General features: G+C 38.9%; 1 protein-coding gene across 7 annotated transcripts in view; it reads right to left on the bottom strand.

The window, feature by feature from the left end:
- Nucleotides 1-1384: 1384 nt before the first annotated feature.
- pparg (peroxisome proliferator-activated receptor gamma) overlaps nucleotides 1385-26423 on the bottom strand; it is a 42541-nt gene continuing 17502 nt past the window's right edge. For 5 of the 7 annotated variants that reach the window (XM_012918528.5, XM_012918525.5, XM_004548565.5 and 2 more), the window contains 8 exons: nucleotides 21233-21529; nucleotides 20786-20952; nucleotides 17825-17963; nucleotides 11186-11385; nucleotides 8141-8267; nucleotides 7275-7468; nucleotides 6764-7007; nucleotides 1385-4244 (listed from right to left, as the gene is read on the bottom strand). In XM_012918528.5, coding sequence (XP_012773982.1) covers nucleotides 3997-4244; nucleotides 6764-7007; nucleotides 7275-7468; nucleotides 8141-8267; nucleotides 11186-11385; nucleotides 17825-17963; nucleotides 20786-20952; nucleotides 21233-21524 — 1611 coding nt within the window. In that variant the 5' untranslated portion in view covers nucleotides 21525-21529 and the 3' untranslated portion in view covers nucleotides 1385-3996. Of the gene's footprint in view, nucleotides 4245-6763; nucleotides 7008-7274; nucleotides 7469-8140; nucleotides 8268-11185; nucleotides 11386-17824; nucleotides 17964-20785; nucleotides 20953-21232; nucleotides 21530-22947; nucleotides 23097-26423 lie in introns of those variants that run through there. The other 2 variants (XM_012918524.5, XM_012918523.5) reach the window with 2 other exon arrangements.

Genomic DNA, 26423 nt, shown 5'->3' with positions numbered 1-26423 from the left:
GCATCACATTAAAAGATTTAAGCAAGTGTATGCATATATTTGAGCCAAAATTAATTCAAACTTGTGCACCCAATTCTTATTTTTGTAAGGTCAAAGGTCAAAGATGCATGTTGTACCATCAAAAAGGACAGTTCAGAGAAATTATTAAAAGCCACAAATTACCATGGCTTTTATGCTCATGATGAGTGTATGTAAACTTCTGACCACAACTGTATATTTTATAGTTTAAGGGTGTGACACATTAATAATTTAGGGTTATTTCCTGCCCACAATGACAAGACTGCGCTTGAGGGTAGTCAGAAAGAGAAAGAGCAGAGGCCACTGGTTTCCAGGAAACAGCTCATCAGCTGGATTATAAAGTTCCTATATACAAAAATACTACACGTATAACTAGTTATTACAGTACAAATAGCCCGTTTCTGTGTATGTGTAGGCATGTTAAGGAAGTAAAAAAGAAGAAAAATCATGGTTTTATTTCTCATAAAGAGGCAGGGTGTAGATGATGATCATAAGCATGTCTGATTCACTGACAAAAGTAGTTGTTTAACTGTTAAAGGCTGATAAATAAAGACTGAAGTTCATTAATTACATAAGAAAAATACCATATTTGTACACGGAGACAGATAACATTTTTATGTCTCAGTTTAACTTTTCAGTAGCATATGTTGTTTATTTTACCTGTTTAGTTTAAGAACTTATAATATATTAACCAATGTTAACAGTGTTAACTTTGTAGGGACTGACCCCTAAGAGTGTTTTTTTGTCACCGAGATTAACCCCTTGCATGTGACCATGTGATCACACACTCTGTGAGCTGTTGTTTGGCAAAGAGCCAGCCAGTCAGAGAGCTTTGTGAAGTTGCGCCAGGCATCGAGTTGACCTGATGTCCGAGTGGGTTAATAATTGATGTCCTGAGTTTGACCTTGTTGTCGCACGCGATCCCATCTCAATCCTATTTTTCCAAGAATTTCTATAAGTTTCCCCCTGACACACACACACACACACCTTTTTTGTTTTGTTCTTGTCTGTCAAAACAAAGAGACAAAATGTAATGCCACCTAAAAAAAAGCAAAGAAAAAAAAACAGAACCAAAAAAACCAGAACTCTAAAAAAGTAAAACCACTTCCCTGCTTGCTGTTCATATTTGTATCCACAGACTTTGGTCTTCCGGCACAGTGCAACATAGTTCATGTGTTGCAATCTTTCCAACAGGGCGTGTGTGTGTTTGGTAATAGACACCGAGGAGCAGCTGATGTAATGACTGTAAAACAGATTTCCAAGAGTCTGAATGACTGGAATGCCTTTAGGAAGTATAGTATTTAAAAATGGTTTTTGGTGAAACATGTGTGAGCAAGCTTCCACAGCTTTTAAAGAAAAGACAGGCTTCAAGTAAAAAGTTAAAAAATATTTTATTTACATCTTCTTTATTCTGTTTTCCCCACAAACATATCAGTCCACTCTTTTTGTCTGCACAAACAACATTTGATGGATCAGATATAGTAGATTTGGTCCACACATACAAAATCATTTCTTAGCAAAAATTATAACTCAAACCAGTATTTTAGAATCTGAAATAAAACCAAGGCCAAAAAATCAATTGTATCTGACAATTAAAAAAAAGTCATACCATACATGTAATATGTATAATATATATAATGTTTTTAAAATGACATTAACTTCACAAAAAACAAAACAAAAAACAGCTAAAGATAAACTCTTGAAGGCACAATATGGCACATACACTTTTATTTTTCAGCAAACAGCAAACATCATCATGGCAATTTGCATTTGGTCAGCTCAACAGTTTCTCACAGTTTCTGCAGGCGTCTAAAATATGTTAAAGGCAATAATCTGATTTCTGTTTTTGGTTAAAGCTGATTAAAAAGAGATAGCACCTTCACCCTGATGCCAAGACAGAAAAGGACTGTCTGAGCATTGCTTTAGCGTGTGTGTAAGCATTCATGTATTTGTGCGTCTTCACAGAGGTATTGAAGCACGTACACACTGCTGCTGGTGCTGCTTATGATGGCTGCAATTGACCGTGTAGATAAGCTGCACACGAACAACACATACTGTATTGTATGAGACATGGTGTCATATATTCACAGTGATACATTTCTCCTTGAGGCACTTGAAGCTGGCTGTGTTGATCATTCACAATTTTACCCTCGAGCTCGCCAGTAAGAAAATCCCCTCACTTTCAGTTTGTCCCAGACGCTACTTTTGGTGCAATAGGTGGTAGTTTCATATTTAAGTTGGCACCCTGCTCAGCAGAGGGTTCAGGCTCAGCAGAGGCTAAAATGACTGTGCACCACAAGTTATTCACATGCAGACTGTCTAGACAAGATCTAATACTCAGATTCTGCATTTCTTTCCCTGAATTCTGTTTTCCTCGTCTTCCTCATCTCTTTCTCAATTTCAGTTAGTCAGTCTGTCTGGCTACATGACTTTATAACCAAAACACATACACAGAGCACAAAGTGCTTAATCTCAACTCATAATTTTAAAAGCAATCTCTTTTCATTCTCTTTTATGGTATTGTGCAAAAGTCTTCAGTCACTCTCATTTCTCCATATTTTACTTTGAAGGAGCCAGAGTTTCCTGTAATTTGGTCAAGTGGTCTTGAGCAATTGTTCTCCAGGTTTTCTGAATTTCTTTAGTTTTAGTTCAAGTTTTTCTGTAGACATTGACTGCTTTGTCACTCATTTGTAGTCCAGTCATTATACCTGGTTCTTTTCAGAGGAATGTTTTTGTTTTGTTTGTTCAACACTTACTATTGAGGATTAAAAAAAAACAACAAACTGTAAGGATAAGCAATTGTCTACTTTACAGACAAGTTAGCAAACAACCAAGAAAATGTGTCTTTAGTCACTTTGCTACCAGCAGCCCGTTGCAAAAGTGCATACTTTATTTAGTTGAATGTATAAAAATGCTAAAGGTAAGTTTGACAGTCTGACAGGCATAAAATAAAATTCAGCACCAAAGTGATTCCAAGAGTGCTGTTAGCTGAAAGCTTGGCATATCTCAGCAAACTGTGCAGTATGTCTTTAAAAACTTTGAAGAAACAGAACAAGTGCAGGACAAAGGAAGAAGTGGCAGGCCTAAAAAACAGCAGATGAAATGTATGTTAAGAAATAGGAAAAGACCAGCAAAGACCTGACACAAGACCTGAGAGATGCATCTGCACCTTCAGCTGATCCATCTACTGTTCAGTGAAGCCTCATCAGAAATGGCCATCATTGAAAAAGACTTTCTTAAGAAAGGGGAACAAGGAGAAAGTTACACAAAAAACGGACTGAAATCCAGGCAACCAGTCTAATGGAGTGATGAATCCAAACTTAAACTTTTTGGTTCAAATCATTGTCCTTGTCAGTTTGTAGATCAAGACAGAGGCACAACAGTGAATCTTTAAAACCACCTGTAAAACACGTCAGAGGCTCTGTCATGGTTTGGGGCGACATTTCAGCCAATGGTGTTGGAGGAGATGTTGTCAAAACTGAATTTTGAGCGCAGAGAATTACGCTCAGATTTTGATCTACCATACAAAGGCATCTAGAAAGTGTTTGATTGGCAATGGTTTAATTTTACAGCATGACAATGATCCCAAACACACTGCCAATGTAGTAAAAGCATACCTGGATAGAAAAACACATGATTGAACATCACCACATTATCATGGACTATTCTCCCCCAGAGCCCTGATCTTAACATCACTGTAGCAGTGTGGGATCATGTTGACAGAGAATGGAACAAAAGGCAGCCAGCATCCAAAGAAGAGCTTTGAATGCCCTTCAAGAAGCCTGGAGAGCTATTCCAGAGAACTACTTAAAGTACACACTCTGTTTTTTATTTATATAACATGTTCCCATGTGTGTTTTTAGATGTTTCAATAAAACTGCTAACCTACTTCTTAAATCAAGGGTGACTCAAGACTTTTGCACAGCACTGTATTTTTCTTTACCCCTTTCTGTACGTGTCCTCTTCTCCTGTTGAATTCTAATACAAGTCCTTCATGATCTCCTGCAGCAACGGGTGCAAACACATGTCTATCTCTGTCTTTTTAAGCAGCTGGATGAGATGGACGTGATCGGTGACTATCTGACGCAGGTCTGTCATCTTCTGGAGCAGCTTGGCAAACAGCTGCAGAGAGTCTGGATGGTTTAGCTTCAGCTGCAACTCCAGTGAATGAAGCACCGTCTCCTGAAGCTGCTCGATGGGCTTCACATTCAGCAGGCCTGGCCGGTCTGGACACATTACAGAGATAAGGAGGATAAATGAGAGACTGACCGCAATATATCCAAAATCCATTAAAACAGGTAGATGAAAATTTAAATTGGCATAAGAAGAGAAATAAAACCGATAGAAAATGACCTAAAGTTTAAAACTTACGTTGGATGGAGAGGTGCAAATAACTAAACATTATCCACATTCACTGGCAGAAAACATCTCAGTTTAAGTTAAGAATACTTATCTCGATTTCAAGAGATAATATTTGTCATTTAGGTTAATATTTAAATAAAACGTTTAATTTTAATCATCATGCTATCCAAGGTCAGGTTTTTATCAAGCAGCACTATAATAATCACCAATACTAGACTAAGCAGTTAGAATCTGTTGACATAAGAGGGTGAGGCTCAAGTGTTCACAAGCTGGTTTGATTTGTTAACATTTTAGATTTTAAACCCTTAGGTCCCTGCTTGCTTTACTGTGATATTACTAGAACAAAAATGTTTGTTAAAAGATGTCAAAGTTGTATAAAAACGACTCGACTGAGTGATTGTTAGTTGCTCATGTGGTTGCCAGTGAAACCTCACCTTTTTTTTCTCTTTAAGATACAGTGAGTCAAAATGTTGTCATCAACATGCAACTTGCTGTTTGTAAATCTCCCTGCACGTGATGCAGTTGCCGTTTACTGCCGTTCTGCTAGACTCCCTTCCCAAAAACATCCAATACATCTATGAGTGGGCCGAGGCTGGCGGGAGATAGTGTGTTAAACACAGAGAACTGATAACTTGGATTTACTTGGAGCAGCTAACTATGTTAACTATGTTACTTTATATACACATGGATGTAAATTAAATTCACGTTGTCTGGCAGAAGCACAGCGATAACATGAAATAACCTTGGAATCATGATTTTTTTTTTAAATATTTAAAATAAAAAAGTATTTTTGTTTCATTTTTGCCAAATATTGAGCTGAGAATGGGGTCGCCAGTGTTGTATTTGTTTAATATATATCGGCAAGGAAACAGGAAGCGGTTAGCTTAGCTCTGTACAGAAACAGAAAGGCGTAAAAATGAGATTGCACAAGTGGTTTTATTGGTAGGTGATCATGGTATTCTTACTGTGCTAAGCAGCTGACACAGTAGTGCATTAGTAGATGCTACATAGAACTTTGCAGACCCACGTATGCATGTTGTAGCTACCAACAAGGGGGCAATGTCACGCATATGTGGCGCACGCTTAGTAAGGCTTGTAAGGCTTAGTAAGCGTCTGATTGGCACAACTATTACTTGTGCCAATCAGACGCTCTGACATGAACATTTACGACCAGTTTGGACTCACCAGTTAACCTAGCATGCATGTTTTTGGGCTATGGGAGGAAACTTGTACAGGGAACCCTCCACACAGAGAGGCCCAGGGTGACCAAGAGGTTCAAATGACTACCTTCTTCCCGTGAGGCAACAGTTAGAACCACTGCGCTGCACCACCCAATGTGACCAAGATTTGTAGTGGAGTCAACCATGTGTTAAAAACACTGAACTGTGCACTGCAGCTACTCTCGGTGCTGGCTGATCTTTGATGGGTTTTCTGCATGTGTTAAAGACAATTTTTCTACATACACTTAACGTATTGCTACATGCTGTTGTGCTTTTTTTTCCCTTTTTTCTTTTTTTTCGGGGGGTTGCACACATGCAATAGCTTCCACTGATTACATTTTCACAATCCCTCTCACTGTGTAGCCAGCCATGATTACCTCAATAAGGAACACTGCCAGAACAGCTATTTCTCCCTGCTTCCAGCTGTTACGCAAAGCAAGGTTAAGCTGTGTGCAGCATCACTTTAATAGACAGATATTAACCGATAATGGTGTCAGTCCTGTTAACTCAAAGTCTAAACTCAGACTACAGACGTTTTAAAATCCAAGCCAATTTTGAAATTGTTTCATCGTGCACATACAGAAAACAATTATTAGAAATATTAGGCCAGAGGGAGCAATGTGAGTGATCTCATGTGGTTGCATTTCCAGACTAAAATGGAGACTGTGGTGCAATCGCTTGCTGTAATGTTAGCAATAGCTTGCAATGATAATAAAATCTGGATGACAAATTACTTGGGTCGATGTGGTCAGCAAGGGTTATTTATTCTTGAACGAGAACCCGAGGCGAGATTTTAACTGTCAATAAAATCTGTCGACACCATTAGCCGCCCCCAGGCTAATCTTATGTATGCAATCATGCTCTTGCCATATATGGAAAAACGGTTCATTCAACACATCAGTGCAACAGATGCCATGTTAATCATGTCTGTATACCTGCAGACGCTTTCTTTTATGAGTATATCAGCACCAATAAAGTGCTGATATACTCATAATCAAATCTGAACTCTAAACGTCCAACAGTGGACGCAATGAATCTGTGAGTGTTTTAGGAGGTTTAAGAGAAGTGCTCCAAACCATTCACATATCCAGATTCCTCCTCCGAAGGTCAGGAGAGGTGAACTGGGGGCAGATAGTAAAACAAACAATAATAAAAACACTCACCCCCACTGAGAATGATAACAGCCAGAAACAGGGCCATGTCGCTGTCGTCCAGCTCCAGCGTGTTAAACTTGACGGAGAATTCAAACTTTGGTTCCATCATTTGACAGAAAGGTTTCCTGAGACTCTTGAGGAACTCCCGCGTCATAAAAATCTGTCCATAGGAGATGAGGGTCCCATCTTTGTTCATCAGAGGCGACATCATGATGATCAAAACCTCAATCACACCATACTTCAGCAAAGTAACCTGAAAATAAAGAACACAATGACTGTATCAAAATCTGGCAAGATCTTTAGTTTAGTAGAAATGATAGTCGGGTCGTAACTTCATTTTCATTCAAAATCTAGAACTGCAAGCAGCAATGAGCTTCGCTAACCATTATGTCGACTTATTTACGTTGATCATTTTCTGAATTGAAATTGTCCAAAACTGTTTATTTTAAAGTTGTTTTAGAACAGAAAAAATCTTCCACAACAATCAGGACCGAACGGATGAACCACTGATGAATCTCACCTGATCATTTAGATCCAAATCGACAAATCCAGGGATACTTTTGGCAAACTCTGTCACTTCTCTCACTGCTTCTGCTGAACGAGACTGACAGCTCTGGAAGAAACGCAGCTCCACAGTGTCTGCTTCTCCCTGTCCACCGAAGACTGCCATTCTCATAACCTCACTCTCTGACAGTGGGTGCGTTTCCGTGTAGCCTGATATGTGAGAGAAGGTACTTAATTTAGTTGGAGGAGTACAAGAAAAACAGAGAAGCTAACTATATAAGAAGCTAAAAATAACAAAGAGTTAACAGATAATTGCTGAATTTTGTGTCTTTCTAGATCTCTCGATCCTCATCCATCTCCATTTTTCTGCAAGACTTTTAGAAAATAACAATACAATTATCGACCGATGAAGAGAATATGACAGAAGATACAGTGGTACCATTGAGAATAGGTAACATAATTTATCAGCACCAGTAAAACTGGACTTGAAAAATGTAAAAACTGCACTTTTCTCCCCAGAAAAACTAATGCAATGAATTGGGGTTAATATGTGTGCTTTAATAATTATCTTGATTATGTGAAAAAAAAACAAACATTGACAACACTGGGTGAAACTGGTAAATGAAGAAGTTTGAATAGTTGGGATTTTCATTTTAAGGAGCTTGTCTGAGTTTCAGCCTTTGTTTTGTATATTTTGAATTGCTATTACTATTAATTCCAATGTAAAAAAAATTTTTAATGTGGAATAATAGGAACAATATCTTCTGCATTGCTGTAGCTAATTGCATTCCTAAAACTAAACAGAACAATAACAGACAAACAACATGTTTTGGACATTGCAACAAAAGGTGTTCTTTAACAGAGTAATTTGATACTACCCACCTCCGTGTACAGGTGGAAGAGCGGAGGTCTGGTGCTGCTGCTGCTGGTGCTCTGGGACTGGTATCTGCTTACAATTAATGAACTGCTCTCCTTCCATTAGAGACTTCAAGTCGTGGATGACAAAAGGCTACAGGTAGAGTGCAAGGAAAATTTTGGGAGAAGGCAGAAGAAAAGGAAAAAAGAAAAGAAAAAGAGAAAAAATTAAGTTGATTATAGGTCTTCTGAGGACATTTAGTCTCATCTGTATGATGAGGCAAATAAAGAAAGTCTCAGCTGCAGGCCGACACAGAAAAAAAACATCATTTCCAGGTATCTGAGCAAACTTACGCTTACTTTAGTAAAACTAACATGCACTGGCCTGAAACATGAATGCTGCTATTCACACACATAAATCATTATTGTAGTGGGAATAGAGGGAATTAAAGCAGGAAATTCTCTAGAAGTTGTGAAATGAACAACCCATTTCCTGCGTGAGTGAATGAAACTGAGTGGGGGGAGTGAAATGTCTTTATGTGCTCACTGTGCAGGAATCTGTTTGTTAGTTTTGTCTTTACACAGCAATTGTATGTATGTTGTTCAGCGCAAGCACAACGAGCGCCTCCATTTTCTTATAAGTGCCAGCTTTCATAAAATTTCTTTCAACACACTCAGGATTTCTGCTATAAACATATAGGCTAAACAAATATAGTCTATATAAAAATACCTTTAATCTATTTGTGCGACTGTAATGCTACGTTTTAGCATTTGCCACTAGCAACATTATTAAATGTGCAAAAAGAAAAAAACACTATACTGGGTAGCTTTGTTGGAAGCTAAATTGAACTTGTGTGAACATTATGTATAACAAAGAAATCAAACCTCCATTTTATCTGAAGCACTCATACAACAAGGTAAAATAATAGGTATCTTGCACAGAGACATTGTAGCTCCGATTCCAAAATAATTGAGCAAAACAATGATGGTTTTCCAAGGTTAAGGAAAAAAATCGCTTCCTTTATCGCACATGGTGTGTCTGGAGTTCCGGTGCAGTTAAACACTGATTACACATCAACTCATATCAAGGTTCTGCTTGTTAAAAAATGTAAATATTCTACGAAAGTTAAAATCATTGACTCCCAATTTGTTTTAGGAGGATTGCTTTGGTTTAGTAAATAACCAAGCAGTCCCTCAAACAAAAAGATGATTTGGTGCTATTTGGCTGCAATCACCACGATGAACAGTCATAACAAGCAGACGAAAGAGATGCGGCGCAACCTTGAGCTGAGAGTTATCCGAGAACACGAGTAAAAAACCAAAAACTAAGAATCTCCTTCTACATTTTAAGAATATAATACGCTCAAAGTTTTTAATCCACTTTTTTATTCTGTGAGGGAAAAAAATCAAAGAAGATGAAGTGATCAGGTTTCACAGAAAAGCCTACAAAAACATACACATTCACAAATACTGGAAATATCTTCATGCTGATAGTTTTTAAGCATGTTTTTCATATTCTCAATAATTAACCGTCATTTGTCTGGAAACAGACAATTGAATTTTTGACCTCCAGTGACTCATCTCACATCTTGTGACACGATCCTGTGTTTTTATCGGTTAAAACAAACTGTCCAGTGTGCACCATGGGCGTATTAGTCAAACAGCATCAGTACCAAGAAAAAGTAGAATTTGCTTTTTAATTTTTTCCGCTCCACTCCTTAAAGCCCAGCAAAACCAGTATGATGACATGGCTATGCATCAATGTCAACTTAAAATTACATTGGATTCTTGCAGATATGTTGGTCTCTGCTGATTGGTTGGAGAGACTAAAATCAAATCCCCAACTGAAACTACTTACAGTTGGAACAATGAATGATAATGCAAACACAGCGTAACAGGCTGACGGTACTATCTGATATCAAACCAACTCCATAATCTTCAGATCACATATGTATGTCTGATTAAAGAAATGTAGTTGCCACACTCAATGTAATATTACTAGTACTACTATATGAATAATACACAGACAAAGCAACTTCACATATAGGAATAGCGGCATCATAAGGAGAAAAAAGGGAGAAAGCTGATGAATTAAAAGCAAAAATAAAATAATGCAAAGTGGATAAAAATATTCACTTGAGATCTATTTTATGTTCTGCTTGCATGCTGTTTGATTAGGTCTCTTTGGAAAACTCTAAACTCTAAATAGCTTCTTCCATTCAACTTTTCTAAATTTCCAAATGTCTTTATGAAATCATTTGATGTTTTAAGCAGGACTGTCGAAGCCATGGCTGTAAAAGAAAAGACTGCTAAAAGCAACACCACCCTGTTCTGTAGTTTGACCATTGTAACCTGAGATATTTTCTAACAGCCAAGACATGTTGAAACCAGTCCATCCACTTTTTGAGTTAACACAGCAGCAACAGCCTAAATCGCGTCATCTGAGTCAAAACTGAGCGTGCTCACAGGAATTTATGCTGACAAATGTTAAAAGACGTGCTGAGTAAAAGGTTTAAAATACTTAGAGTTTAAATCATATTAATGGTGTAGTATTAATAACAATTCTAACTAAATTTAAAGCAGTAAGGCTTTTTCTATGTCCTACTTCTGAATTTTGGTAAAATACTGCATGAAGTTATGGATTTTTCACCCTGGCCTGTTCAGTATGATCTTGACTCTGTTTAATGTCATCCTTGCTTGTGATAGTTTCCAGAATGGGAGATATAAAAAATATATATAGGTCAAATTTGTGCTGTAGATGTCGTTCTTAGTGGAGAAAAAGCAAACAGGAAAGAGAAACTGGCTCAGTAGCTCTCATCAGCGAGTTGAGAACGTTCAGTATATGTAGATGGTTGATATATCCCTGGAATGCAAAGACAAGTGAAACCACATGCACACCTGCAAATATCTTATCAGTTCAAATGCTGGTCTAATATTAAGCAGCAGTGCTCATATACAGTTTTTTTCTGATCTATTTTCTGCCCTGAGAATGCCAATGTTGAGCGCTATCTGTCTGCTGATTTTGTACGCATCCGAATCAAAGCAAATGAGAATTTAGAGAGTGCTGCTTACCACGTTGTCTCCGGTCTTCCCAGAGAGGATGGCCCTGGCCTTGGCCTTGGTGAGAGGGAAGTATTTCAGATAGGCCTCGTACAAATGCCGGGCCAGAGCCCTCAGATCTGCTGCCTCCGGGTGCATGTGCTCCATGTCAGATGAGAACTCGGCTAGCAGTTTTTCCTTCTCTGCCTGAGGCATTCGGCCAAAACGAATAGCTGGGAAAGGAAACAGAAGAACACTCTGGTGAACCATGAAAAACAGACATAATCACATGTGCACAGCAAATACGCAAAACCTGAAGCCTGAGTCAATTTATTGGAGTCACGCGACCTCAAAAGTCCCAGTTTGAATTAATACCATTTTGACTGACATTTCGACCTCAAACCACGTGTTACCATGTGCTACTTCACTTCTACAAAACACAAGTTAGGCTGAAAAGTTGAATAATGAATTCAAAGAACATGGGGAACCCTAAAAAATATTTCTAAACTACATTTTTCCTTTAGTAAACTAGCTTTAACAGAAGTAAAACACTATTTATTTGTGTATCAGATTGTAACATCAAGTACAATATGCTCATTCATGTGTAGCCATGTACACATGAATGAATCCCAGCCTTTTCCCGCTCAAAAAGGTCATTTTTGGAAGTGACTACATGTGATGGATTAGCATACACAAAAATAAATCTGTCTTGTGATTGAAATCCATTCCCTGTTATTTCAGACCAGTTGATAAACAATATTCTACGTAAGTAAATGAAAAATTTTAAAAATTGACTTTATTAAAAGCTGGTAATTTTTTATACTTATATTGAAGTCACTGGAGTACAATATCTGCTTAAGTAAAGGCTTTAAATACCTTTTTCATCACCCCATTTACCTTCTGTTAGAATGTTTAATTTCTTTATCACATCTTTAATATTTGATCAATGAGCAATGAATCAAATTGAACAGCTAATGTCAACAGAATTACCCATCTAGAGCAAACACACAAGATTTTACGGCACACTGAAGCACTACAAACCCCAGTGAACAAAGAATGAAATGTAAATGTGGGACATTTCATTTGAGACAGGGGACGTGTTTCTTTTACCTGATATGCAACAACGCCAATGTTAGGTAACTACTCTTTAAACCGTTGCGATGTCACAATATTTCAAGCTTGGAGTTTAAGTAATGGAAAACTTGTCCGAGTTGCTCTAATAACTCAAAGATTTCTGAATGTTAAAAAGTCACATGAGTCATATGACTCATGGCTTCTTCAATGAAAGGGAAAATCCAGTGGCATCAAAAGATGACAAATGATTCTGCTGTGATTTTTGAGGTGTGTCTTATGAGGCAATTAGAACATTTTGTTGACTCTGATATTGTGTACGGACCGATGTTTTCACAGCTCACCGAAAGATGAGTCGTTTGTTGAATAGGTATTTATTTTAGGATTCAGCTGAGATAAATATATTCTCTTGTAAATGAAGTATTGAGTCTCAGTGGGACTACCTGTATAAAAAAAGGTTAAATAAAATAAAATATAATAAAAACAGACCTGAAATGTAACAGCTTTCATTGCATTAATGTAATTTTCACAGAATGCAAAATTATTTACCTCCTGATAAAATTATGTGTATTTTATGCCCCTTAACTAAATATATTGATTATATTTCATTTGATCAAAAATATACCTGTATAAAATTATCTTATATTACTAGAGTTGCATTGCACTTTTCAAATTTTATAGTCAGCCTCTATTTTATGCTGAATGTGACAAAATGTTTTACAAGCTGACAATTTCTCTGAATACTACGTGTCAGTTTTAGACTTTGTAACTTTGTAAAGCAGTAAGGTCTGATATCTGTCAATGAATATAAAATGCAACCCATGTTTTGTAAAATTAGAAACAAAATAAAAACAACACATAAAAAAAAGACAAAAACCCTGCAAGATGTGACTTGTGAACCCCCACAGAAATAAATGGTCCACTGGCGGCTGAAAGCAGGAGGTAACGGCACATCTATCTACCAGCATTCAAGTGAATGCTTCCCTTGCCCTGCTGCGTGTACATGAAAGCAGCACTGTGGTTGTAACATGGCTGATGTGGATGTCTTTTTTTTTTTCTTCTAAGAAATCTGACACCAAGGTGTGACCATTCTTTTTCTGTTAGTGGAAGTCATTATTCCTTATTTCCATTTCATTCCCAGCTCTGAATTTACTGCAGTGTGTACGTGATTATGTAATGCTGACTGCACACCCTAAGCAAATGCATACAAACTAAAGTGGCTCTACCACCGGGCACCGCGCCCACGGCAGTGACACAGCAAACTGGAGAAATCAGTTCAACGCAAGTCAATCATTGATTAAACAAAAACCCACACAACTCCAGCTATACCTATTACACCAGAGTGATATCAGAAAAGGTGGAGGTAGAGAGAAAGACGCAGAGATAAGCAACAGCAAAGTAGAAAAAAACATATATCTATTGATAGCAGATGCTCATAATGTTGTTGAATTTAAGTCACTTCTAAGATTAAAATGTGACAACGAGTCCAGCCGACTTTTGCCATGATGATTGACAAAACCTTTCGTGCTAACCGGCACCAGCAATAAGGTCATTAGTTAGATAAAGGAGACATGGTTTAAAAAAAAAAGCTTGAATTAAGAACCTTTTGGTCATGAAACTGTGAGATTGTAATGTATAATTACTCTGACACCAAACTCTTAGAGATAAGATCACATCTGCGTTAATGTGATGTTGTTTTCAATAAACTACAGTTACAAGCTGCCAAGTAGGAAAAGCTTGTTTCCTCAGCCTCTGAATCCAGCACACAGATGCCACGCACCTATGCCAGTGTTTTCAGTGATGAATTGAATTACTGAACCATTGTCAAATTTGTGCAGCATCTTCCTCGGGGTCATGCTGTAACGCTTTGACTAGAGGTGGTATGTAAACCTAGTAGGTGATAAACCTGTTGTAGAAGTTTGGATATAAAATCTGTCCCCACCTCTCTATGCCTACCTAGAAAAAAAACACAGCAGATAATTTGGCTTTTACTCATCACAGGGGCAAAGCTTTAGGACAGTGGGCAGCACAGTTACAAATGACTAACATGTAACAGTTACCAGACTAATATATATGAGTTACCAGGTGAGCTTCTTTCAAGGGATGACTTAAACCTGTTCCTGTTCTTACAATCGGTGTATTTATGATGGGCAATGGCTGAACTGGGGAACTTATTTGGTGGAGGTAAGCTGCTATGTCTGACAGACTGGACAAACCCCAAGATGGCCTGCCCAAGGTAGCAAATAATCAAGCTATGGCCTCAGTCTTGGTAAAATATGCCATTTCTCACTATTTAGGTTGCATCTGCCCACATATGCAGTCTATGGTCAGGATTGCCTCCTGCTCTAGCCCACTGGCTAAGTAAGCTGTGGCACCTCCACCATCATCTACCACTTCATTAAAATCATTCTTTTTCCCCCCCACCTTTTAATATTCACCTCACTCTTCAGAGTCAAGACTCCTGACACCAAAGAGGCATCAGGCTGTAATAAAATTTATTCATCAACTTTTTAATATTTACTATTAGAGCAGAACTAACAAAACCACTAAATGCAGCTAGTTTCCTTTTTATCTGGAATGGCTTAAGTTTGTAACAAAACCAAATGAAGAACTATCCAACTATCCAAAGCAGTCTGTTTACATATGCTTTAAATGACTACACATATAAGAAATGACTAAACTCCCCCGGTATGTTACTTTGGTTTGTCCCTGGGCCTCGTAAGCAGGTGACTGAGTTGCTTTTTCTTACATCCTGTTAAAGAAACACTGAGTACTGTTAACATATATATGTATATATATATATAGACACACTCTTTTAATGCACTATACAACAGAATTTAAGTTGTGAACAGTTCTGATTAAGGCTTTCTTTTCAACTCTGGTAGATGGCCATCTCCTCTGTGTTCATTCACCTTCCAGTCCAACTGCCCCTTAAAAAAAGTGCCACTTAAAAAATACTTAAGTGATTCCAGTATCAATCATTCAGAAGGTTTTGAGCTCCTGGTCTCCATTACAGTGTCATACTGTTTTTAACACGCTGCAATTACAAGCTGTCAAGTAGGGGGAAAAAAAGACTTCTGGATGCAGCACAACGATACCGTGCAAGCATGCCAGTGTTTTCAGTGGTTTGTCTAATTAAGTCTTAAGTGCAGCCCCCATTAATTTACCTGAGAAGCAGGATTATTCGGAGCTCTTCAAAGATCACCTTGTTTGCTTTGAAAGGGGGAATTCTGCTTGTTTCTAGAGCAATATGGCCAAATACAAAAATGGTAAGCTTCAGCAAGTGCAAGGCCAATGACAGGGCAGCAACAACATCAGTGTTTGATAAAAGTTGTATAATTTACCATCATGTGAAAATCTGGAACAGTCTGAGTTTACAATTGAAACAATGCAAAAATATTCATAGATTTAAATTTCTCTACAAACAGTTGGTCTGGTCACAGTATACTCAATGATGGGTTTTAGTGTGCTCTGTAATGTCTGTCCTCTTACCATTGCTGGTATGGATTCCAAAATAAAAAATAAAAAATAAAGTGTGCGTATGTATGTACATATATGTACTTGTGTGTGTAGATATATATGTATGTATATGTATGTGTGTCTGTTACTTGTAGTTATTACTGCCTGTTACCTGTGGTAATGCAATTTATAATTTATATATTCTGTATTCAGTTATGAAGGCTCTAATTGTTGGTTGCGAGCTGCCGCTTAGATGCTTGTATCTGCCCGGGGCTGTTGATGGGTCTGTATGCAATGATGGGCGTAGCTGCGGGAAGTTTATTGTTTTTTTTTGTTGATGAGTGAGTATAGGGGTGGGATTTAATAAGTTTTCTTCGTCCCACTCCTTTTTCAGGCAAGTTTTGTTTTTTGTTTTGTGTATTTTATGTTCAATATAGGTATTTGTTGTGCCTGAAAATGAATAAATAAATGAAATGAAATGAATGAAATGAATGCTTTTGTTATTTCCTGTTCTGTCAACTTCTTGCCCACTTGACCACAGAGTTCAGTGTAGCCACACTTCCACTAATGTATGAGAGAATTTCCTGTCGCTGTCATTGCTTCTTTTTTTTTTTAAACCAGTGGTTGTGCAACAGGCAAACCTACCTCATCAGAGTGCTCAAATCTGTGTTTGCAATCGACAGGAAAGCTATTATTTTGGTGGTGTTACAGCCACCAAAATAATGGCTAATGCATGCTCACTATTTATTATAAATTACATAACCCACACACTTTTTTCAGTGCAAATGGGGAAGCGATCTTTGTGGGAAGCAGGGCTTTCTGACTTGTCATGATTTGCAGAGTTATTTTAATTTTACGACCTCACCGAAGTGAGTATGCTACAAGTGCGCCGAGGAGGGAAAGAGCCATAACGTGTCCAACCCTAACAGGTGCAACAAATATAACAGGAGAATCAGGAAGACATCAATCAAACATAGCCAGAGTATACTTATTTACTCACGAGGTTCATAATGAAACACAGCTGAGGAGGTGGAGTCAGGTGTGCTTGTTGATGCTCCTGACTGGACAACAAAAGCTAACAAAACAAAACTATTCTAAAGCGACGGATGAAAGAAGAGATTTTTTTTCTTTTGAAGTAGACGGTTTCTCTGCATATTGTACTTCTGTGGAGTAGTTTGCAAATGGTGAGGTCATCTAAGAGCTGTTTACTTGTATCTCAGTAAAAAGCTCTACGTACAAATGTCTGGTACATGAAAGGCAAACATATGTGTGTTTTAATTTTTTTCTAAATTGTACATGCAGTTTTTAAAAACTTAAAAACTCTTTTAAAAAAGACCCACTCACGTGGCTGATGTACAAACTTAGTGCACACAATCAGCCAAATGCTTGTGCGAATAAAACCGAAGCTGGCAACTTTTCACACATTCAAACAGCAGCAACGCTGACAGAATTGCTATAACACATTTTTGATGCTATGCAGTGAAAACAGTCAGGCTGTGAGTAGCATGCCTCTGATAGGTGTGCTACTCACACCTATCATATCTGTCACTATCAGGCCTTTGTTGAATAAAGCACAAAGGCAGGTCAAAATTTAGAACTTTTGATAGGCGTTATAGTTAGCTATACACCAGAATCTCATCTTTGAATTTCTACTGTGATATGAATCAGCTGGGGGGTGGCGGGTACACACTGCGCGAATGATGGGAACTAAAACATGAACCAAGATTTGCAACAATGGCCAAAGACCACAGATGAAAGAATTGGCAACATCTAAGACAGTGATATAGATTTCTGCACACATTACTATGACACCTCAAAGGCTAAATTGGAAGCAGTGTGGTCAACACGCATCTGCGGCTCTCAAAGGGCATAAGTACTCAGTCCGAGAAGAGGCGCTTCCTGAACCTCAATTTCAAAGAAGAATCAGTCTTTTTACCTACATCTGCTTATTTATAGACATATAAATAGGGGGTTTCATTCCTGTCTGAGGGATGGATGTGAAAATGAAAAAAAGATTGAATGCACAGAAGCTTCAACTTTTTTTTTAGTTCATATTTGAGTTTAATGAAAAATACGACCCAGGTGTGCTCTGACTGTGTGCAGACTGTCATGAAAATGTGTGTATGAATGCCACCGGCTTACCGTTGTGTGACATCCCGACGTTGAGGCACTTCTGGAAGCGACAGTATTGGCATTTGTTACGCGACTTCTTGTGAATTCGACAGTGAAGATCACAGTGATCGTACACCAGCTTTAACCTGATGGTGCGTCTGAAGAAACCCTGTGAAAAAGAGGAATACGATTAGTACACACGTAGTGACTTCAGTCCTTATGGTTGCTCTGCCTACTCTTTTTCAAATAAGCCCTATTCTAATGCATATTTTTATCCCTTCATCAAAAAGGATTGAGGGGCATAAAAAAGTTTTAACATTTCATTTAATAATTCAAATTCTGAATCAAGTTAATTGCTGGAAAAGTAGCTCAACGCAGTGTCTACTGACTGAGAAATACTGATAAGACACCTGGCTCTTTCTAATCTGTATGGAAGCCAATCATTGGGCCAACAAGTCTATTCAAAAGTTAACTGTGCAAATTTACACATTATGTCTTCAACCTTAGGACCAAAGAAGCTTATCTCACCTATTAATGTGTAGCCATGGTCAGACTTATAGTATACATTCCTACACCCTGAGCAGTGTAAAAGGAGAAAAAATCCTATGGGCTGCAAATTTCTGAAAGGCGAATTTTCAGTGAGAATAAAAACTGACATCAGGACTTTGTGCGAAGGCTTTTCAAATAAGCATCTACATTCCTACGATCCACAGATGTTTCTTTTTTAATCGTAGGTTATTTATAGAAGAAGGAAGTTAAAAGGGGTCAAGACTCCACCTCAATAAAGAATGTTTTCTGTTTTAAAACAATTAAGTGTTTGCCTGCTTGGCTGACCCCCCTCTTCTTGTGAGTCTCCCCTGAGACATCAGCAGAACAATAACTACTCTCCCTCACCTTCATTCAGCCCCTGACGGAACAGAGTGACAGCTTATGGCGGCAGAAAAACAGAGACCCTTGTTCCGCAACAGTGTCAAAGAGCTTCTGTTTTAACACTGTGGTGGAGTTCAAGGTGACTGTCAGTGGTCGTGTTCTTTTTGATTGTTTTTACAATGCAAGCTGCCAAAAAATATACTGTCAGCATTATGTCATTCAGTACGAGTCCAAATTTTATAAGAAAAGCTGATCGTTTGAATAAATCATGCGTAGCTTGCGGCTCTGTTCATTCTTCTAGGGTGGTAGGGTTTAAGCCAACCAAAAACAAATCCACGGTTACGATCCACTGGAAGGACGTTTGTGAGGCAGGCAAACAAAGTGAGTCCACGAATTAGTGAAAACTCTTATTTTGAAAAAAGGCCCCCTTCTTTGATCAGCCCTTTTTCTTACACAGTATTTCATACTGAATGAATATGGCATGACTATTTTCTTGTGTTCATAAGGACACATTCACCCTTTGAATTTAGTCATTTGGATTATAAATCCATCAATAACTGTCATGAAACAGATATGCGGGTCTGTAAGTTTACTTTCACGGTCTGTATTCACATGAAGCTGTTCACTCCTTGGAAGCTTCGTAGCTTCACCTTGACGAGCGATGAGGGCACCGAGGCCACTGAGTGGTATCAGTGGCCTTGTAACAGTAAGCACTGTACTGTGTACTGTGTGTGTAAGAATAGAGACGAACATGTCTATAGAAAATAGACTCTGCTACCCGTGGAGGCAAAACCTCACTAAGACTAAATTTGGCTTGGTAGCTTGTGTTTACTACATGTGATGTCAGCCTGAAATGAAGTTAATCGTAATGAACAAGGAATAAGTCACCTATTAAAATGGAAAACTATTAAACCAGCATAAATGAGCCACACAACCAGTGTGGCGCGGGCTGTAGTGTGGGCTGTTTTATAATTACACTCTTTAACAAAGATAAATAAATGATATTAGGCAGAAAACAGCACAAAATTTTTATTTCCTACAAAACTACAAAATATTTCAGCTGGACTTTTCCTAGTAAGTAAGCAATATATAGTAGGCCTCTTGTATTGCACTTTGAATCATACTAGTTGAATCATACTACTCAGTAACAAGCTGCTGCATTTCAGTTTCTTTTTTCTGTGAAAGCGCCAGAGTGAAGGTTTCTTTTCAAATTAGTTTGATTTCAGACGTGCAAACGCTTCTTGGATCTAAACCAAAAGATGCACAGACAGGTCTGCCGATTCTGAAAAATCCATCTCATATGTGTTTGGAGAAAAATGTTCATGTTTCTGTAATGTGTCAATATTTCAAAGAAAATGGAAATATTTCTGAAACTTCACCCACACTCTATTAGTTATTTATACTCTATACAGACAGACAAACAGACAGAGAGTTTAAATGGGTGGCTGTCTGAAGAAGCACACGCCTATCTTGAGCCCTCGCTGAGTGGAAAATGTATGGGGCTTGTGGTTAGAGTGGCAGACATCAAAAAGATGAAAAAAAAAGCACATTTCTCTCCATGCATTATAGAATTATTTATTCCACCAACAAGTTTCACCGACGGGTGACACACAGTGACAGAAAAAGAGTGGCAGAGAGAGAAAAGAGCTGCAGTAGAAATTGTTACACCCATTACCATTTCCTGACACGACTTGAAAGTAGTATGACTGCTGATTTATAATCATCTGAGCATTACTTGTTAAGAAAAAGACTTAACGCACTCTCTACTGATATGAATCATGATTTAACACATGAATCATTTCTGTGATGATTGAAAACCATTTAAAAAAATCCTCTCTAAAACTGAGCAAAGACGGAGCGCTGCTTAAAATGTATCGACTGATCCACAAATTGACTTAAACATGAATCGTATCAACCGCTGTGTGCAGTTTAGTAAAATTGTAACCAATGACAAACCTCAGTGAAGATTGTTCTAAGAACACGTTGTATATTTAGAGGTTTTAAACCGTTACCTGGACATAACAAAAAACAGGAATTTAACGAAGAGATTACGAGACGATCTGAAATGTTTCTACGCTCATCGGCATTTTCATCTTCCCTTGTGAGATCGTTCAGCCTTACCTTGCAGCCCTCACAGGCGTGGACGCCATAGTGAAACCCTGACGCTTTGTCCCCACACACGCGGCACTCGATGTTTAGCGCTGCCGCCGACGTATCGTCTGGGAGCTTGGATAGCACGGGAATATCTGAGTACTGTGGAGGTGACTCGGGCTCCAGCTTGATGGAATCTGATCAAGAAACACCATCACGCAGAAAGGAAGACAGACAGAAAGCACACAAAATTCAAACTTCACCTCTTACATCCATTTAAAAGTTCAGCACTCGGTTGCTTAAACCTTGCTTCTATAAATCTGCATCCTGTTACCCATAACTGCCTTTAATAGTTACTCTGATGCATGCAGCACATCTCTTAATCTCAGTCTACATCTCATTCAGGTCACCGCTTGCTTTGTTACACCTAAAGTATATTTTACATTTATATCATTCGTCTCTGGTCAATGTGCTTACTGAACATGTCTGGTTGTGTCCTGTAGCTGTGCATGTTTGTGTAGTCCATGTTGGTCAGGTGTTCTTCACTCTGCGGTGGACTTAGGTCATAGGCCACGCCAGCGGAAGGGATGGAGGATACAAGCGGGGGAGACAGGGAGGAAGGGATGGAGGAGGAGGAAATGGAGGCGTAGTCAAACGTGGACAAATGTTTCATTTCGAGCGAGTGGGAGCTGTCCTCCAGCTCTGGCAGATCTGCTGTGTTCAGACTGAAGCCAACAGGCCAGGCCAGGAGCTGCTGGGTGTCCACCATGTCTACTGTAAGAGAGAGAAAAGGCAAGTATGCGAGTTAATTCAAAAATCAGTTGCCAGCTAAATTTAACTTAACATAATTAGAAAAACAATAACCACTGAGAATAAAAGGAAGCAGAAAACTGTATATGAAAATAAAAGCACACGCAGACAAGTCCACATGCACTGTTGTACAGTTGTTAATAATTAAAAAGGACCTCTCAGAAAAATTCTAAACATTTGGGCGTGCGCACACACTCCATTAAAAACACTACAAGGAGTACCCGTCGTGCTTTACTTCATTCCTGCAGTGTGTCTGTTATCTAGTAAACAGGGAACACTGATTGTGTCACAGGCAGTACAAAATGAACTCTGGCATTGAGGAACGTCTCTTCTGCTCAAAACACTGCCTTCCTCTGTTGCTGTTTGGGTGCTTGCTGTGCGATTGCCCAACCACAGGACACACAAAGCAGGCCAAGGATGCAGGCCTTTAGCTTCGGCAACTTCTCTGGTCTTAAGGACTGGGTTGGTGGTAAAAACTGAACAGTATCTTTTTCAACTTCTAGGAATTTTACTTTTCCTTTGCTGAAGATTTTATCTTGTGCAAATCTATTAAAGGAAACAGTTGGTGTTTACCACTATTTTTCTAATTGATAACTAATTCATTGGAATGTTTTGTCTGTCTCTGCATACTTTGAGACTGCACTTTTTCTGCATCTTCAGAAAAAGGTCAGAGAATTAAATTATTTTTTAAAAGGAGCAACAGCAAAAAAAAAAAAAACAACTTAAAAAAGGTGCATTTATTGTTTTCTCTTTGTTGCACTTGCCAAAGTACAGCAGCCAGGACCATGATTTCGCATTTTGATGGGTTTCTAATCATTGCTAACAGTTACATGGAAAAAAAAAGCTTTGGCTACAATGACAAATGGGTATGATCCACGTCTTTGTTGGTTCTTAATGTTTTTTCATGGGATTTGTTGACACTGAGAAAACATTTTCCTAAGCAAAGTGTGCAATCTCTTGATTTCTACTGAAAGGCTCCCTCTGGGTATTCAGCTTGTTGTTAGTATAAATAAATTAAAGTTCTTGTGTCATTTCAGTTTCTAATGCAGATGGTCAAAGATTGGAAGGAAAAAAGAAAAGCCCAGATGATCAAAGTCCGCTAGTCCGAGGTTACTGCAGTCCACATGAAAGCAAACCACATACAAGCCTTTATAAGCCTGGCTACCTTTGCACAAGGCCCTGATGTAATGTACAAGTTGTAGAATATGTTGTTTTTAGGATGTAGGCTATTTAAATGGCCTTCCCAGACAGTGGCTCTTTAAAATGAGTCACTCATATGGGTTGAAGTTTGTCCCCCTGGCAATTATTAAACCTGTAAAAAAAACCCAAACATCGCTGTATATCAAAATTATATAGAACATTACTTTCTCAGAATGGCCTACCTGTAAATCTAAACCTTTGCCACCGATTTAATGACATGCAAATTCATCCCTGGCTCTGCGCTGCAGCAATCTTATCACTGCAAAACAATGTCAAACTGCTCAACAGCAACCGACAGCAGGTCAAAATGCTGCCATAACGCATCTTTTAAGATGAAACTGTTTCTGAAGAACAATTAGCGTCCACTCTAAATCGCAGTATGAGAATGATAATGTATTAGAAAAGCAGTATTAATGGAAAAAATTTGACTTTTGCAGACTGTTGCAAACAGGTTACAGGTTACATGGGGTTTTTTTTTTTACGCTCAAAACTGCGGTTTCTTGAATGTGTGTTTTTTGAAGTTTTCATTGGTAAAGTTCCAAGTAAGCTCACAAATAAAGACAGGAAGTCATTCTCTGAAAACCACACCCGCTGGAGGGGAAACTAATTGGCACCGCAATAAGCCACTGAGGTCCACATTTCTATGCTCGCATTGTGGAAACGTTCAGCTAGCTAAGGATAGTACAATTCACTTGAGTGCATTTATGCAACGCTTTTCTAGTACTAGAGACCACTCTTTGTCCAGTAGTAGAATTAAATATATTTATTTGAAAAAACAAAAACAAACTATATACACATATACACACACCATATATATATATATATATATATATATATATATATATATATATATATATATATATATATATATATATATATATATATATATATATATCCATCAGCAGCCTAAGCAGAGAAGCCCAGACCTCCCTCTCTCCGACCACCTCCTCCAGCTTATCCGGGGCCTCCTCCCAGTGGGACATGCCCGGAACACCAACCCCAGGAGGCGCCCAGGAGGCATCCTTGTCAGATGCCCGAACCACCTCAGCTGGCTCCTTTCGATGTGGAGCAGCAGCTGCTCTACTCTGAGCCCCTCCCGGATGGCTGAACTTCTCACCCTATCTCTAAGGGAGAGGCCAGCCACCCTTCGGAGGAAGCTCATTTCTGCCGCTTGTATCCGTGATCTCGTTCTTTCGGTCACTACCCACAGCTCGTGGCCATAGGTGAGGGTAGGGACGTAGATCGACCGGTAAATTGAGAGCTTCGCTTTTACACTCAGCTCCCTCTTCACCACGACGGACCGGTGCAGCGTCTGCATTACTGCAGCTGCAGCACCAATCCGTCTGTCGATCTCCGGCTCCCTTCTCCCATCACTCGCGAACAAGACCCCGAGATACTTGAACTCCTCCGCTTGGGGCAGGAACTCATCCCCGACCCGGAGTGGGCACTCCACCCTTTTCCGGCTGAGAACCATGGCCTCAGAAAAGCAGAGATGACATTCTGAGGCCACCGAAGTGAAAGCCCTCCGCCACTTGGCTGCGCCTAGAAATCCTGTCCATAAAAATTATGAACAGAATCTGTGACAAAGGGCAGTCTTGGCGGAGCCCATCACCCACCGGGAACGAGTCCGACTTATTGCCGGCAATGCGAACCAAGCTCTTGCAACGGTTGTATAGGGATCGAATGGCCCATAGCAACGGGCCAGACACCCCATACTCCCGCAGCACCTCCCACAGGACACCCCGAGGGACACGGTCGAATGCCTTCTCCAAGTCCACAAAACACATGTAGACTGGTTGGGCAAACTCCCATGCACCCTCAAGTATCCTGGAGAGGATAAAGAGCTGGTCCAGTGTTCCGCGACCAGGACGAAAACCGCATTGTTCCTCCTGTATCCGAGGTTCGACTAACGGACGAACTCTCCTTTCCAGCACCCTTGCATAGACTTTCCCAGGGAGGCTGATATATTTATCAAAATCAGACATTAAAGGTTGATTGGCGGAGGTTTATTTTGAGATCTGGTGGCAGCTTCTGTAGTTCAGCTCATCAACCTTTACCCTCTATTGATTATATACCAAGTGCCCACAGTGGGGGTTTTTTTTGGTTCTTTCAGTTTAAATAAAGGTCAGAATTTCAGCACAAAAGTCTTACGAGTTTAGAAAACAGCAACAGTTTAAAGGCCTGCAATGCAGGAACCTACAGGATCTTGAATGGACTCCTGATTCTGGTTCAGGGTCGTCACTAGAGCGTATTAACTGGAGGGTAACCAACTATGACATTTGGCTCAAGTCACTTAGTCACTTTGGTGTTGCCTATAAATACATCAATAAATAAATAAAGAAATGCACTTGTACTCACACAGGCTACGCCCAGAGGTTGTAAACTAACAAGCACAGCGATACCCATTTAAAAGAGACCATTACTAAACCTAAACCGGCCCACCCTTACAGGTAACACAACAAATTTAGGCATAAACAAGCTACTTTAAACTACACCCTCGCAGAGAAATTTAGCCACATTTAAAAAAGGTGCAAAAATATCCAAAATGTAATAGACTACAGAGGCAAACCAGGAGAATGACAGAATAGATTTTTTTTCTAGGCAAAGAATTGGACCAGTGAACTCACCAAAGGTTAAGATGACTGTGAGCGCAGAATATTTTTACCACATTTTCATTTCTTTTGTAATTTTCCAGTGGGGTCATGCTTTAAAACTACTTTCACAAGCCGATGAGTGATCTGTTTCAAGTTTTAAAGAGAAATTAGGAGTACTTCCTAAAGTCTGACCTGCACATGCTCTGCTGTCGTGCTAACCAGAAGGTTATCTGGTTATCTATCAGCACAATTCAGCATAATGTCGACACTGCTCTGGCTTTATGGTAAAATATGCAACTGTACAGCAAAACTAAGGAGGTTTATGTAAAAAACAAGTAACAACATGGAAGGAGCAGAAATGCTTTAACCAATAAATGGCATCATAGCACTATTACTACACACTTGTACACACTGGGGGCAGATTGCATGCCATAAAAGCACTGCAGCAATTTCCTAATGTTGTAAACCCGCTCAACATTTGGCAATAAAACCCTTTCTGATTCTGATTCATAAAAGAGAGCGACCCCAAATATATACTGGCAGATTTAAATCAGATATGTACTGCACTTTTTAATGTTATTTATTTCCAATTTTACTTTTATGGTAGAAATGACTATATGTGAATATTTAGCTCATATCCACTGCTACACTAGTGGGTATCTACTTTCTTCATGTTGCTGTGTTATTGTCAAATTATCTTACGTGCTAATACTCACTGGATTAAAGTAACACTTGACTCAATGCACAGTGGGGTCCATAGTCTAACAGTCTGTTAGATTTCTTTATTTTTGCTAGTTTATGATGGGAAGATAAAGGTCTTTCTAAACATCAGCAATGAAAACTGGATATATTTCCTGTGCTTGTGACAGGACTGTGCTGAAATTCTGACCTTGATTTAAACCGAAGAGACTGAAAAAACACAGAGGACAGCAGGCAATTTATAAATAATCAATAGAGGAAAAAGTTCAGTGACCTTCCAAACAACCTTTCACAATCACCACCAAATCTCAAAATAAACCTCCCTCCGCTCATCAACCTTTACTGCCTAATTTGGAAAAAAATAA

The sequence above is a fragment of the Maylandia zebra genome, linkage group LG5 (genome assembly GCF_041146795.1).
Source record: "Maylandia zebra isolate NMK-2024a linkage group LG5, Mzebra_GT3a, whole genome shotgun sequence".
In the NCBI taxonomy this organism is placed as follows: domain Eukaryota; kingdom Metazoa; phylum Chordata; class Actinopteri; order Cichliformes; family Cichlidae; genus Maylandia; species Maylandia zebra.
This window is presented reverse-complemented; position numbering and strand designations above follow the sequence as displayed.